General features: G+C 38.6%; 1 protein-coding gene across 6 annotated transcripts in view; it reads left to right on the top strand.

Annotated features, from left to right (window-relative positions):
• MAPK14 (mitogen-activated protein kinase 14) overlaps positions 1 to 16,945 on the top strand; it is a 74,328-nt gene that overhangs the window by 26,794 nt on the left and 30,589 nt on the right. For all 6 annotated transcript variants that reach the window (XR_002081992.2, XM_019456905.2, XM_019456904.2 and 3 more), the window contains exon 3: positions 4,875 to 4,933. Coding sequence is in view for 5 of the 6 variants with exons in the window: in XM_019456905.2 (XP_019312450.1) it covers positions 4,875 to 4,933 (59 nt within the window). In the remaining variant the exon portion in view is untranslated. The remainder of the gene's footprint in view (positions 1 to 4,874; positions 4,934 to 16,945) is intronic.

Raw genomic sequence — 16,945 nt, 5'->3', positions numbered from 1 at the left:
GTAACATGTTTAGGTTTTAGCGGTATGAATGTAGCACACCTGTACTTACGTATTGGTGATTTGGTTTTGAACAAAAGAAGGCACATGGCTGAACGTTTCAGAGTTCTCTCTTCTGTTGGCAAGTATTTGAAGGAGGAATGGGAAGGGGCTAACAGACTTTGACTCCATGTAGAAAAATTCCTGAACTTCAGCCTATTCTACAAACCCTTAGGAACTGACAGTGTAAAAGTAGTTTTACCCAGGGAAGAGCCAAGGCTTCCAAGTAAGTTTAATCGAGGATTTTAAGAGGAGTTCCTCTCCTTCATCTTCCTCTTTCTCTTCCTCTTTCTTTTTCTTAAATGACTTTTTTGGGGGTTGCCTCCCTGACCCAGTCAGTAGAGCATGTGACTCTTGATCTCCGGGTTGTGAATTTGAGCCCCACATTGGGTATAGATATCACTTAAAAATAAAATCTGTAAAATAAATAAGTAAATGACTCTTTTGGGCCACGGTACCTCCAAAAACACCAGGCCTCCAAAAACAGTAGCAGCTTAAAACTCTTGACAATATTAAGTATTGGTAACAAATGTAATTTCTAGGTGCCAAATGCACATGTGATCTTTTCCCCAAAAATGCTGGACTCAGAATCAATATGTCATCTTGAGTTTATTTCTTCTATTAGTGATAACGAATGACAGACACACATTTACCAGATGGGTAAAGGGGAATGAGCTAGGGAGAATATCCTCTGTGCCTATAAGAGTTATTCTTTGAACAAAGTTACCTGGTGCATTCCTGATTGAACTTGCGACCTTGATCTCATTAACACCTGCTCTAAGGAAACATGAAAGGGGAGCATCTTGCCAGCTGCATCTTTTTGCCTTCTGGGTAGGTACTGTAAAGATTGCCTGGAGTTAAGGGCCTGGAGATCTGTGCATTTTGAAATTTAAAACTATTCAAGGAATCCTTTAAAAATTTTTATTTGGGATCTACCTTACCGTGGTAGATCCGGTCATTGTTTTGGTGCACTTGTGTTAAAGATATTAAATATTGTTGGTTTCTGAGTTAAAGTGGGTTTTCTCTTGAGTGTGTGCCAATTTGGGAAAAATGTATCACTTCTGTCTATCAGTTTTTGACCATTGTACGACAGTCATCAGGGACATTTGCTGATTATTTGTATTGTAAATGTCTTTTCTAAATAATTGATTCCTGGGTTACTTTTGGGTGTCTGAAAGCAGGAGTAAAGAAACAGGCTAAAATACAACTTGAATTAAAAGGAAATTTCCATTCAAGAAATGGGAAATAGGGGCACCTGGGTGGCTCAGTTGGTTCAGCATCCAACTGTTGATTTTGGCTCAGATCATGATCTCACGGTGTGGGATAGAGCTCCTTGTTGGGCTCCGTGCTGAGCATGGAGCCTGCTTGGGATCCTCTCTCCCTCTCTCTGCCTCTACCCCACTCGTGCTCTCTCTCTCTCAAAGTCAATAAACAAACAAACATTTAGCAAAATAAGAATTGAGAAGTGAATAGATTATGGAATGTTCCCCCAAGTTCCCCAGTTTAATGCTGGGAAACTCGTTTTATAGTATTTTCCTTTTCGTGAGTACTCCATAAATACAATTAATGTAATGTAATTAATGTAAAAGCCCACAAAAAATTAAAGATACTTTGATGTAACATGGGTAGTTTTAATCTCATAAGATGTGTCCTTTTAAAGAAATTAAAATTTGATAGACTGTTTACTGACATGCTTGTGCTGTTATTTTTTCCAAATCAGTTTATTGTGCTTCTTGCAGGCATGCTTCTTAGTCATTTGAATAATTTAGATTAGCTTTGTATCTCAGATTTCGTTACTGGAAGTAGCTGCTTCAGATTGTTTCTGTGATTTGTATTTTGTAATTCTTTATAAACTCTAAGGACTGTGATCACCACTTAATTTGGTAATCCACAGAGGGTCAGTCCTTTGTGCTAGGCACCTTCAGTTACACTGTCTCCTTAATCTTCCTCGCAATGTGATAAAAATACGCATCCCCCTCTCTTTCATATGAGGAAAATGAGGCTCAGAGAGGATTCCTTTCTTTCATTTATTTAACAAATATTACTTGAGGTGCTGTGTGCCAGACAGTATTCCAAGTGCTGGGGTTACTGGAATGAAAAAGACATAAGTTCATGGATCCAGGAAATCACAAACTGACTGTGGAGTTCAGACTTACAGCTGTTTGATTCCAAAATGCTTGTTGTGTTTTCAAATTGAAGTTGGAGCTTTATTTTAAAATATTTTGGACTCACATTGTTTTACTATCTTTAAGGTAACTCTTACATGAAAAATCCTATGTAAATTGACATCTAGTGTTTTAATTTTACTTTAATTTGAGGATTTTCACAATCACAATTGAAATAATGTAAAACAATGTAAATTGTTTTAAACTTTTCCTGTCGTATTGGGGAGATGGAACATCTCACATAATAAGAATCAATGATTAAAAAATATTGGAACAGTTGAACAAAATCGACTTCTAGATCTCAGTTAACTAAAGTACAAGTGGGGATGGGCAGAGTAATCAAAAGACCAAAGATCTTAAGCCAGGAGTATATCAGACTCAAGAAAAACAGTTATGGTTTAGATGGAGAAGGTAAAAGAAAATGATTTGACTTAAATTTAAAGCACGATTCAGAGCTGTTATAAGGTCACAGATACACTATTGGTGGGAATGTAAATTGACCTCAGCTTTATGTAGAACAATTTGACAATACTAAGATCTTTAAATGTATCAGTATCCTTTGATGCTGTAATTCTATTTGTTGAAATTTATTTTCTGGAAGGAAATACAGGATGTGCAAAATATATATTACATACACATGTACATGCACACTTGCAGTGTTCCTTAAATGTCCAAAGATAGGAAATTGGTTAATTAACGGTATATACAAATGGTAGAGCATGAAAAATATTTGAGGATATGAGAATAGTCATTATATAGTGACAAGGCAGGATATAAAACTGTATGCAGAATATAACTCCAACTTATTTTACATATATCAGAAAAATCAAAGGAAATATCTCAAAATGTTAATGATAGTTATAATGGGTAGTACAGTTATAAAGAATTTTGGTTTTCCTTTTTTTTTTTAAGTTTATTTTGAGAAAGAGAGAAAGCATGAGCAGGAAGGGGCAGAGAGAGGGGGAGAGAGAGAATCCCAAGCAGGCTCTGTGCTGTCAACAAGGAGCCAATGTGGGGCTCGATCTCACAAACTGCAAGGTCATGACCTGAGCCGAAATCGAGTTTGACATGTAATCATCTGAGCCACCCAGACATCCCAGTTTTGGTTTTCTTGTATACAGTTGTCTGGGTAATGATCTTACAGGTACCTTTCCTTTGGAATAAGATGGAAAGTTTTGGAAAGCTATTCTCCTTGACTTCCAAGGCCTTTCCCTTTTGGGTTCAGGCTATATAATTGAAATATAATTGAAATTGCTTTTAAAAGCCTGATAGTTGAATGAGTGGAGTAACATTCCAATTAAAAGTGTTCTTTTTCATGATAAGGTTTTGAGCATTGGTGTATTTTACTTTCAGAGCTGTTTGTTTAGCTTGGTTGGTTAGAGCAAGATGCTAATGAGGCCACTGTCATGGGTCAATTTTCATGAAGGCCATTTGGCTTTCATTTGTTTCATTTCCAGATATTCTTTTTTTTTTTAATATATGAAATTTATTGTCAAATTGGTTTCCATACAACACCCAGTGGTCATCCCAAAAGATGCCCTCTTCAATACCCATTACCCACCCTCCCCTCCCTCCCACCCCACATAGCCCTCAGTTGGTTCTCATTTTTTAAGAGTCTCTTATGCTTTGGCTCTCTCCCCCTCTAACCTCTCTTTTTTTTTTTTTTTTCCCTTCCCCTCCCCCGTGGGTTCCTGTTAAGTTTCTCAGGATCATTTCCAAATATTCTTAACTCTTGTTTTAGAAGTAACTGATGGTGGTTGGGGGATGGTGGTGGTATAAATGGATTGATCAATATAACTCCACGACCAGAAAAACTGCAAAGACCATGGATTACTGAGTATTAAGTAGTTTTCTCTTTATCCTTGCATAAAGATAGCCTTTTGAAAAAAGCTTTAAATTTTCTGATCCAAATACCTGATGATGATTAAGAAAAGTATCTGAATTTTAAGACTATTGTAAGAATAATACCAAGATTATATACTAAGAGAATATTTTGGAGCTCAAAAATATCAGTCTTGAAGACTACATCTGGAAAATTTTCATGGAATGATAATACGTTTAAAAAAGATACATGATGCTGGGGCACCTGTGTGGCTTAGTTGGTTAAGTGTCCTACTCTTGATCTCTGCTTGGGTTATGATCTCATGGTTTGTGAGATTGAGCACCGTGTTGGGCTCTGTGCTGATAGTGCAGAACCTTTGTGATTCTCTTCCTCTTTCTCTGCCCCTCCCCCACTTGCATGCATACTCGCGCTCTCTCTCTCTCTCTCTCAAAATAAATAAGTAAATGAACATTAAAAAAAAGAAACATGATATTGTAACAATAGTTCTAGAAGTCTGACCTTTTTCTGCTTGTTAATCATTAGTCTATTAGTGCATATGTGAGTCAAGAGCCCTAAATCTTTTTGCTTCTTATTTACAAGTGGCTAAATGTGAGCAAATTCTAAAGAGATGAAGTTTTTAGTGGTAAAATATGTTACGGGAAATGATGTTAACAAGTAAAAATCAAAACCATAATATGGGTAAAAAATAAGTTGTAGTTAAATGTATGATGTTGTGGTGTTGTTGAACTGAGATGGTAGGATTTGAAATTCGTTCCTATTAAAATGACTAAGCTTGATGGGTACTATGGTTCTATATTTATTTACTGTCTGATTTTTCTGTTTTCTCATAGGTGATTGGTCTGTTGGATGTTTTTACACCTGCAAGGTCTCTGGAGGAATTCAATGATGTGTGAGTGAACCTTTTGCATTTGCCTTCCTTAGCTAGATGATGAATGGCAGTCTATTTCTATTCCTGTTTAGCAGTAAACAGACTTCAAAAGATTCTTTATTCCTGTCATCCAGCTCTTCTAGGGGATGGGGATGAACACAGAGATGGTATATTATGTGTGGTGTAAATCTGCATGGGAGGGGTCGGTGCCCAAACTCCTGCTTTGTTCAAGGGTCACCTACATAGTAGTATCTTCATCATTTTAAGGCACATTGTGAAGATTCAGTAGTGAGTCCTTGCAGAGTTCCATGGAAAGGAGTATAGGGAGTTTTGACTATGACTTTTGTTCTCACATTGACTGTCCCAGTTCTTAAAGAGACGCCTTTCCACGTTACATCATTAAATTTGCATCATTAAATTTACATCAAAAAACCAGGACCTGGTTTTATACAAGTTCTTCTCTCTTTTTTGTCCCACTTGCGTGTGGAAATGATACTAGACTTGCACACTCTTCTTTGAAGAACTGGATTTCTGTCCTGGGACAAGGGGTGGACCTCACGTGTTGAGAAAGCTGATGAATTGTGCTGATTCTCCCAGTTGTGACCATCTCTGTTGTGTCAAGCCTGCGACCCACCCTGGAAAACAGACCCTGAGATTCTCAGAAACCAGTAGTAGGGGCTTGGGAAAATGAAGCAGGAAAGAAAGCTGCTATAAGGTTATTTATTTAGGAGGTCACTACTGTGGGCAGTTGGGCTGAAAACTGCCAGAATCTTCTAGGAAGCAGTTTCAATGTACCTCAGATGGGGAACATTTATCCCCTGGCCCCTGACCCCATTGGCAAGGGTTGCTCTATGGGGAATTAATGACCTCACATGCCCAGGTTGCACATGTATGAGTTCAAGATAGATTCCAGCAGGTGTTCTTGTGCATGGAACAATCTACTGTAGCTTTCCCAGTATCTGAATTAGCACACCTCCCTCTCATCCCTAATTCACAGATACACTATGCCGTAAGAGAGAAGTAACACCTTAAATTCCAGCTTTATTGAAATGTAATTGACATAGAACGTTGTGTAAGTTGAGTTCTGATTTTTTTTTTTTTAAGTTTATTTCGAGAGAGAGAGAGCAAGCACAAGTAGGGGAGGGGCAGAGAGAGAGAGAGAGAGAGAGAGAGAGAGAGAGAATCCCAAGCAGGCTCTGTGCTGCTAGCACAGAGTCCAACTCAGGGCTCAAAGTCACGAACCCCAAGATCATGACCTGAGCCAAAACCAAGAGTCGGATACTTAACTGACTGAGCCACCCAGGTGCCCCAGGTTCTGATTACAGTAAAACCTTGGATTGCAAGTAACTTGTTCTGCGAGTGTTTTGCAAGACAAGTAAACATTTCTAATAGATTTTAACTTGATAAACGAGCAATGTCTTGCAATACAAATAGTACATGATGCCAAACATCACATTATCACAACTGAGCCAATGGTTCTTGAAATTCCCTTTGATATACAAGTGCTTTGGACTATAAGCTTGTTTCCAGAAAGAATTATGCTCACAAACCAAGGTTTTACTGGATTTATAAACAAGAACTGAGTTTATCTCTTAGGAGGAAATCTCAGTACCACTTATTGAATATTTGCTGAGCAGAGTGTTAGAAAAAGCCTCAAAATAATGGAAAACACTACTCTTTGCCCTTGACAAATCAAAATCTTACTGGGGGAAGGAAGTAAATTTAAAACACATTTGTAATCAAGAAACGAATTGGCTATAGGACCTTGGACTAGTCACGTTGCCTCCCTGGGCCCCCAGTGGTTCTCTAATTAAACCTAATAGGCAAATAATGAAAATTGGGGTGGTTGACTTCTGAAGCTTTTTTAATACTGGAGAATCTCGGAAAACAGAATGGTGAACCTAAGGTTGCCTTAAGAAAATGTTTCATTGTCTATTTTTCTATAATGTTTATATCACTGAAAAAAATTAGTGCTTGTCCAGGACTGTGGTTATTTCAGAGTTTTCCAAAGTCATTTCAGAATTTGCATAAGAGACCAAACATCTTTGCCTACAATTAATTGCAAGGTTTGCAAATTTAAATACTTCTAGGGACAACTAACATAAATGAGGCTCAGCATTATACAACTGGGAGTGGGTGTGTGTGGTAAAACAAAATACTGGTACTGTACTTCCTTAAAATAGTCAAATTCACATTAAAACAAAGCAGGCAGATAAAAACCCACTATTCTGGCCAAATCAGACGCGCTGAAGGCTAGAGTGGTTCTGTAGCCTGCCAGGTTTAGAGTAGGCTGTAATTTTGAACATGAATTTTTTTTTGTGCTAATTAATAAAATCTCTAGTTACTTTTCATATTTACAGTTGAATTTTAATCATGTGTTATGTGTATTTGTGCCTTTATGTTGCAGTTAGCATTTTTCATTTATCATACAATTCAAATACAATTTTCCTGAATTTGTAACTTCTTGGTTACTAGGCATTGTGCATACTTCATTTGTAAGACTATATACTTTTTTATTTTAAAAAAAATTTTTTTATTACGTTTATTTATTTTTGATAGAGACAGCAAAAGTGGGGGAGGGGCAGAGAGAGAAGGAGACAGAATCAGAAGCAGGCTCCAGGCTCAGAGCTGTCAGCACAGAGCTGGACATGGGGCTTGAACCTACAAGCCGCGAGCATGACCTGAGCCGAAGTTGGACGCTTAACCAACCGAGCCATCCAGGCGCCCCAAGACTATGTCCTTTTTTAAATTTAAACTTTATTTTGAAGTAATTTCTGCCCCCAACATGGGGCTTGAACTCAGAATCCTGAGATCAAGAGTCACATGATCTACTGACTGAGCCAGCCAGGTGCCCCTGTGAGAACATAACTTTTGAGAAAGGAACAATAGGTAGTGAGTTTTGGTCATTAGGAACAATGTGAATCTAACAGAGAGAGAGATTGTTTGGGAAATGTGGAGTTAAAAGATGAATATATGAAGCTGTTCTTGACTGCCATATGATGTCATACAGATGGCAAAATTTTGTAGTTTGGTGACTGAAAATCATTTGGACATTTCTCTTGGCTTCTTGATGGTAATGTTTGCTGGGAGGTGGCATGTATATGCATATGTATGCTTCAAATACTTAGTTCCCAATAGAAACCCAAAGAAATTATTTTTTAAAGTGTTTATTTACTTATTTTGAGAGAGAGAGAACACATGAGTGAGGGAGACAGGCAAAAGGAGAGAGGGAGAGAATCCCAAGCAGGCTCCACCCTCAGCGTGGAGCCCTATGCGGGGCTCAGTCTCACAACCATGAGATCATGACCTGAGCTGAAGTCAAGAGTCAGTCTCTTAACCAACTGAGCCACACAGGCACCCCAGAAATCCAGAAATTTTAAATGGCACTGGCCATTTAATACTTGATTAGAACCTAGCCCCTAGAGAAAGCTGCAACTTTGTGCAACAATATTGCCTTTTCTTGGGGGTGTCAGTTCTCTAATCAAGCTTATAGGCAATGAAGAGTCTTTGGACTCTTAGTGGGAACGATTTCCTCAAATTTCAGGAAAGCTGAATTGTCATGGTAAGTGGAATTTTCTACTGCTTTTTGCATTTTTTGTTTTTTACACCTTCACATTGCAGGTTTCTTATACCTGAGTTCCTTATCTCTGCTTAGTTCTTGAAGAGGAAATAGAAGGGTTTTAGAATCTGCTGTGATCTAGCAGAAGACCTTACAACAGGGTCAGCCAGCAACCATTGCTTCAGTGAAAACCAGTGTGCAAATTATCACCTTGTGTAGAGTTACACTTGATAAAAATGACTGTTCATCTAACAAGTGTAGCTTTTTTCCTTTAAAAATTTTTTTTAACGTTTGTTTTTGAGACAGAGACAGAGCATGAACACGGGAGGGGCAGAGAGAGGGAGACACAGAATCTGAAGCAGGCTCCAGGCTCTGAGCTGTCAGCACAGAACCCAACTCGGGGCTTAAACTCATGGACCGTGAATCATGACCTGAGCTGAAGTCTGATGCTTAACCGACTGAGCCACCCAGGGACCCCTAACAAGTGTAGCTTTTTTACGTCATTGTAAATAAAAGCTGCTGAGCATACTGCATTGGTAAAGAGAGTTTCTGGATTTACATTTAATCTGATTTCATTCAGTATTTGAACACCCATCCTATGCTAGGCACGGTACTAGTTTCTGAGGAATGTAACAGTAAATAAAGATAAGCATGATCTCTGATGATCGAGTTGAGACTCCTCATAGGAGAGAAGAAAATTTTTTTTTTAAATTTTTTTTTTTCAACGTTTTTTTATTTTATTTTTGGGACAGAGAGAGACAGAGCATGAACGGGGGAGGGGCAGAGAGAGAGGGAGACACAGAATCGGAAGCAGGCTCCAGGCTCCGAGCCATCAGCCCAGAGCCCGACGCGGGGCTCGAACTCACGAACCGTGAGATCGTGACCTGGCTGAAGTCGGACGCTTAACCGACTGCGCCACCCAGGCGCCCCAAAATTTTTAATAAACCATAGGCAGTGTGGTAGGTTCTGGAAGATCCTACATGATTTGTTCCTGTGCACTCCCTGACCACATCTAATATTCTTCCCACCCACTCTCTGCATCCGTCCACTCTGGCCTCTGTGTTCTTGCTTGAATATGGACATCCACATTCCCAGTGGGACCTTTATCCTGGTTTCTAACGTTGGCCTGAACACCCTCCCCACATATCCACATGACTGGCTCCTTCGTTTCTTCCAGGACCCACTCAAAGGTCTCTTCACCAGAAGCTCTTTTTCCCCTCACTAGCATAGCTTCAGCCTACCACCATCCGTGTCTACGCCTTACTCCACGTTGTTCTTAGCAGATGTTGCCATCCTGTATTTGTGATTGTGTCTCTTCTCCCTCTGGCTTGCACGGTCTAGTAGAGCAGGGAGTTTGTTTTCTTCCTTGTTGAATCTTTAAAGTTTTGTTTTTGTTTTTGTTTTTTTTATGTTTTGTTTATTTTTGAGACAGAGAGACAGGGCACGAGTGGGGGAGGGGCAGAGAGATAGTCGAATCTTTAGTACTTAGAGGTTTCAGATGAGGAAACTGTGGTCGAGAGAAGAACTGAATTCTGTAATACTACATATGAAATTGCATACAACTCAGGTCTTTTGGCTCTAAATGTATTTTTTTTTTTCTAAATGTATTTCTAATGACATTTTTCTTGATCCAGGGCTGTGATTATTATTTGAAAGTCTGCCAGCCTTTCTTACTGGGTAGATACTATGATTGGTTCTGTGTAAGATGTCACAACTGAAGGCCTTCCAGTTGTATGTGGTGCCTGATTTTAATGAGACAAAACATAAATGTTTGCCTAAAATAACTAAAGGACCAAGTCAAATTTCTAATGTCGAAGCAACATGCAGGGTCTCAAGACACAGGAGAAACTCAGTAGAGGAAAGCCTCTAAACACAGTAATAATTGGGTCTGAAGAAATAGGTAAATATAGATGGGGCTTAGAGGTTGAAATTTATTCCAGACAGTCAAAGAAATGAAGAAAACGTGTCAAGTGTACAGAAAAAGAGATTTGATTGAATGGAGAATGTTAAAGGAGTTGATAGATAAGCATTGATTTTTGTTTTGTATTTGGATAAAAACTGTGTAAGTAAATTATGATTGATTGGCTTTTGTGGCAGAGAAGAGTTATTTTCCTAATTTAGCAAATAAGCATTATCTGCTCGGAAGTAATGCTTTCCTCTATCACTGTGAAAGAAATACCCAGCCTCATTGTTTGGGCTTACAGAAATACTTTCATTCTTTGAAAATAGGCTGAGCACCCAAGATAGGTAATGCAGGAAGAGAAGCAGTCTGAGAGAAAGATGAAGGAGTTAACTGTATCAACGGTATATTTGCAACTTACTTCCTTCGCAGGTCTGCTGCCGACCTGCCGAGGGTAGAGAGTTGGTGAAACTCCTTGTAGCTGTCTTCAGTGACTTACATTTAATACCATTGAGTTTTTGTCTGATATGGTCAATAAGATGTCCCCCTTTTCTCAGATGAGCTAATTTAAAAAGGTAAAGAAGCTTCAGGGTCTGGCTTAGAGTTTGGGTCCTTCAATAAATCTTTCCCGGGGCGCCTGGGTGGCTCAATCGGTTAAGCGTCTGCCCTCAGCTCAGGTCATGATCTCACAGTCCGTGAGTTCGAGCCCCGCGTCGGGCTCTGTGCTGACAGCTCAGAGCCTAGAGCCTGCTTCAGATTCTGTGTCTCCCTCTCTTTCTGCCCCTCCCCTGCTCATGCTCTGTCTCAAAAATAAATTAAAAAAAATTTTTTTTTTTAAATAAAAAATAAATCTTTCCCTTCAATTAACTCCTTCCTAAGTCTGGGTTGGGGCCCTCTTTTGTGTGTTCTCTAGCACCTTGATATTTTATAGCTCTAATCATGCTTTCTTAGGAGTTTATATTCATAAATGCCTTCCTCTCATCTAAATTCTGTAACTCCCTTTTTTCATCATTGCATCCCCAGTGCTCAACAATTAATATTTGTTGGTGGAGTGATTGAAGAAATAACCTTGTGCTGTCTTGTTTACAACTGGTTGATGATCTAATTTTCTGGTAGTATGCTCAGTATATTCTCTTTTGACTAGCTTTTTGTTTTTATACTGTAATGTAGACCATATAGTAAAATATTGAGTCCAGGTTTATTGATGCAGATAATTTAGAAGTCACCTCTCAGTGATCTTTGCTTTAAATGAGGCGAATAGTTTGTTGTGAAATAAGCTGGCTAAGCTGTCTACATGGCTGCTAAATGGTGCCTTTACTCCTTACATTAAAACCATCTGGTCTGCTTACCAGATAAGATCTTTGGCATGAGTATTTTAATGAGATGTATCTTCCTTGGTCCTACTAGTAATTCTATATGCATTGTCCTGAGTCATTAGATTCTGTTCAGTAGTAATTTAGTGCCTACTATCTACCAGATACTGTTCTAGTTTCTATAGATACTACAGGGAACAAAAATAATTTTGTCCTCCTTGAGCATTGTACAGATAGATAACAATAAACCATGAGCATAAAAAAAATTTAGTGTATTAGCAGGCAATAATGCTGTGGACAAAAAGAAAAGGTAATGTAGAAAGGGGAATTTAGAAGTGTGAGGGCAGGGTGTGAGATGCAGTGGCCAATGGCCTTCTCATTGCGAAGGTGAATTTTGGAGCAAACATTTGAAGGAGTAGAGGAATTAGACTCACGGATATTCTGGGGGAAGAGCATTCCAGGCAGGAGAGCATTCTAAGCAGAAAGAATAGCCAGTGCAAAGGTCCTGAGATAGAAGACTCCATGCTGAATTGGAATTTCAGCAAGGGGTCTCTGTGCCTGGAGTAAGGAGGCCAGTGTGGAGCTGAATGGAACAGGGGAGAGAAGTAGATGATGAGGTCAGAGAGATATTTGGGAACAGGGTGCTGGATTATGTAAGGTTTTATTCGGCCATTGAGGGGGTTTTTATCTTTATTCTAAAGGAAAAGGAGAGAAGTGATATGATCTGATTTTTATTTTTAAAAAATTACTCCGCTGCTGTGTTGCAAATAGATTGTAATGAGTCCCAAGGATCACTGGATGTATTTCAGAGGCTTGTGGTTACAAATTGTCAATCCCTGTGATTATTTTAAATACTTTGTTTAAGTGTGGAAATATTTTTTTGCCTTGTGATGATTGCTTTATCAAATAGGACTAACAGTAGTAGACATGCCAATCTATAGATATAAGAGAGATTTTTTTTTTTTCTATGAAGATTTTTTCTGATTGTATCATGCTTTAAAAAGAAAGGTGGTAGGGGAGGAGTCTTGACAATTGGGTGTTATCGAAGAAGTGCTTAATAAGTGAAGTTCTAAAATGGGGCACTGTTGAGAGTACTGAAAACCTCTTAATGTAGAGTTCTGCCTTTTTGCTGGTACAGTAGATTTTACTTATGATCACTTTGGGAGATGGTGATTTGTGCTCTTTATGTTTGATTTAATTTAAGGGAGACCATCTTCCAAGGAAAGTGAAGAACAAGATTTGAATCAGGCCATGAAATTGTCTTTTCAGCCTTTAGACTAATAAAGTCCAATTTACTTAATTCATTTTTTTAAGTGCATTTTTAAAATTTTTTATTATATGAAATTTATTGTCAAATTAGTTTCCATACAACACCCAGTGCTCATCCCAAAAGGTGCCCTCTTCAATACCCATCACCTACCCTCCCCCCCCTCCCACCCCCCATCAACCCTCAGTTTGTTCTCAGTTTTTAAGAGTCTCTTATGCTTTGGCTCTCTCTCCCACTCTAACCTCTTTTTTTTCTTTTTTTTTCCTTCCCCTCCCCCATGGGTTTCTGTTAATTACTTAATTCATTTTTAAAGATGGGAGCACTAGAAAGGGAAGAGAGGGACCCATGTCTCTCCACTGGCTGCAGCCTCTATGCTCACAGCTCAATTTGCCCAGAATCCAAAGGCCTCCTTGGCCAAGGGCTCCATCATGCTGGGTATTTTCATCCTGATGTTCTTTGCCATCCTGGGCCTGGTCATTCTGGCCTACATTCTCTGTCTGCTCTAGTGGCCTGCGGCTGCGATAGGGAGCCCTCAGAACCGTTCAGCAGGGAGGGAGGAAGCTGACTGGTCGAGCATCCTGCTTGGCTGACACACCAGTGGATCTTTGTTTCTGGTCATTATTTCGGCTCCTGGTCTCCAGGCCAACGCGGGGCCTCTTATCAACAGCAGCAACCCTGCTGCCCAGCAGACCTCTTCCAGAGCCTTCTGGATACGGTTAACCACTGTTAAGCAGGGGGCTTTTTGAGCTGGAGATAGAGGGTGTTGAGGACACAGCTGAAATGTAGACCATTATGGAGAACTGCTCAAACATTCATCTTGATAGCCTTTCTTTAGGTGTAAAGGCAACTGCTTATGATGCTAAAATATGTTCTTTCCTCTCCCTGTCACATGCGGGGGGGTCCCTTGTAAGTTCAAGAGCACATTGTCTATCTTCGTCTATGAAGTAGTCACTTTATCAGTGTCTTTACAGATTGCACAGTCTAAGGCTGTGTGGTATCCCTGTCTCACTCTGTAGCCAAAAGGAACTTGTCATTTGAATTTAAGATTTATCATAATTTTTACCACTCCATACCACTTGTGCCGTAGGTTCTCATTTAAAGAGAGAGATGGTTATATGGTCCTCATTCTTTGTGACTGGGTGAGTTATAAATTCTTGAAATAGGGTATCTATAACTCATCTTGTTATTTGAGAAAAATATCTCTCTTACCCTAAATAAATGTCTTTAATTTTGTCAAATATTCCTTTTATGGAAAAAAAAAAACTTTCAACTTATTTCTTTGTCCAATTAGGGTTGAGGAAACCATGTATTTTGGAATCCAGACGAGGCTTGGGCCCCAAATCTGTGGTAGTTAATTTCTTTGAAAAGTCCATCATAATTGTTCTACATTTGATTTTCCTTTCTAGCTTAAAAATAAACAGAGAGAAAGAAAAGATGACAACTAGATAGCATTCTGGCTTTCTCAAGTCAAACCTCTGTTAATTTATTTGAGGTATTATGAACACTGACAATAGTAGTCATGTCTTTACCAAAATGTAACTAAATTTGCTTTCCAGAGACAAATGCTGTAGAAATGTGGTTATCCATGAATGCTCCTTTTGGAATAGACTTATTCAAAATGTGTTCATCTACATTTTCTTCTCCCTTGTTCACCGTTTTAAAAGTTCATACCTCTTCCATAAACATTCAGTAACTTTGCATGATGCTTGCTTTTGTCCACTGTTGGAAGGTTTATTTTTGAAACCTTTCAGTGTATGATGAGCTGGAATTTGACAATTGGTTGTTGTGAATTAGTCTTTGGGATTCGTGGAAACAACATACAGTGATTAGGTTACTCCCTGCAAGACATTTCTGCCATGAATGCTTTTTAGTTTATTTAATTGTAGCCTGGCAGCAATGCATGATAGTTATTACTATATAGACTCGTTAATTTAATGTTTTGACAGTCTCACCCTCTACCTGGAAATTTTACTGATAAAATAGATGTGGTCTCTGATAGGGACAGTGGTGGAATATTCTAATTAAAAGCATGCTCTTTGTCTCTCAGGCTGTGCACTCAGTGGTCTTCTGGCTATATAGGATTTCTTAAAAATTTTTTTTTCTTAATGTTTATTTATTTTTGAGAGAGAGAGAGACAGAGTGCGAGCAGGGGAGGGTCAGAGAGAGAGGGAGACACAGAATCTCGAGCAGGCTCCAGGCTCTGAGCTGTCAGCTCAGACGCGGGGCTTGAACTCACGAACCATGAGATCATGGCGTGAGCTGAAGTCGGACACTTAACCAACTGAGCCATCCAGGCACCCCTGGCTGTATAGGATTTCTTAAGTCACTGGTAACCATTTAAACACAATAGTTATATTTGAAATTACTATGGTTGTTTTGATAATACTGCTTAACATCTTTGTGAACTAGAACAGGCATATTAGAGAGTTAAGATTTTTAGGTTTTATTTCAAGACAAATTAAGGGAGATTCTAAGTGGAATCATGTAGAACAATGTTCTCTTTGTTTACCTTTTCTCCTTAAAATTATTTTTTAAAATCGAGAGAATAATCCTTGTTCTATCCAAAGTCATAAAATGTAATTCTTTGCAAAACACTTATAAAATAGAAATTGGATTCTCTCTTCCTCAACCTGAGCCTTACATTTTGTCATAATTGATATTATGCATATGGCAACCATTATACTTGATCTTCTGGGAGAAGTCCTGATTTCAAAATATTAACCAGTTATTGATAACATTCTCATATTTGTCAGATTATGTGTTAGTTGGGGCTAAAAAAATACAGTGACTGTGATTAAGATGGAATATTGCTAGGCTTTTGCCAACTTTCTTCTTTCAGTAAAGATTAATACAGTAAAGATTGATACTTACTATCAAAGTTACTTACTTTGATACTTACTGTCAAATTACTTAATTGAGAATTATTATGGAAATCATCTAGAGATACTGCTTCCCTGATTATTGTGGCACTTAGAAAACTTTTTTTTTTTTTAAAGAAGATCATTCTTTTGACTTACATTTGAGGTCAAATGGAAGAATTTGGAAGCAGTATGTGCTGTGATTAAGACCATGGTCCTGGGTGCCTGGGTGGCTCAGTTGGTTAAGCATCTGACTTCAGCTCACGTCATGATCTTACGGTTTGTGGGTTTAAGCCCCTCATCGGGCTCTGTGCTGACAGCCCAGAGCCTGGAGCCTGCTTCGGATTCTGTGTCTCCCTCTCTCTCTGCCCCTCCCCTGCTTATGCTAGCTCTCTCTCTCTCTCTCAAAAATAAACATTAAAAAAAAAGTTAAAAAAAAAAAAAGACCATGGTCCTGAGAACAAACGGTTTTTGATTCAACCCTTGGTATTATCACTGTTTTAACCTTGAGCAAGTTACATATCCTTGTTGTGTTTCTTCATCAGTGAAATGGCAAGGCTAATGAGACTTACCTTATAGAGTTGTCGGGAAGAATACATGAGACACAGGCATGATACACAGAGCAAGCACTGACTACATTTGGTTGTTATGTTGAGCTTGGAACATCTCTTAAAAGAGAACTACCTTTAATGAAGCCTTTCAAAAAGTCCAGTTTACTCTTTAAATTACATTTAGAGTCTGCCCTTTCCTCAAGGACGTGTAATTGTGCAACCTTTAAAAATATGAAATGCTAAAGTCTTACTTTTATATCTAGGCTAAGTTCTTTTGATCTATGTGAAATTGGGAACTGACCATATCCGCCCAAAAGGGAAATTACGAAACAGGAGAAAAATTCAGTTCCTCTTTAAGGAGAGAAAGTAACAATATAATGTGTGGTGTGGTGTGATGTGGGGTGGGGTGTGTGTGTGTATGAAGAGAGATCGTGCACATATTTATATAACGATTAATAGATTTAAATTTACTGGCCTAGTCTCTTTTCCTCTAAATTTATAAAATATAAAAATAGAAATGAAATGAAAGCATTTGTAATAGCTCAACTGGTATACATTATTATTCAGCCTCAGGAACGAGTAGTG

The sequence above is a fragment of the Panthera pardus genome, unplaced genomic scaffold (assembly GCF_024362965.1).
Source record: "Panthera pardus isolate Hobbes unplaced genomic scaffold, ASM2436296v1 HiC_scaffold_17, whole genome shotgun sequence".
Taxonomy (NCBI): Eukaryota; Metazoa; Chordata; class Mammalia; order Carnivora; family Felidae; genus Panthera; species Panthera pardus.
The sequence above is the reverse complement of the archived record's forward strand: the minus strand, read 5'-3'. Positions and strand labels throughout refer to the sequence as shown.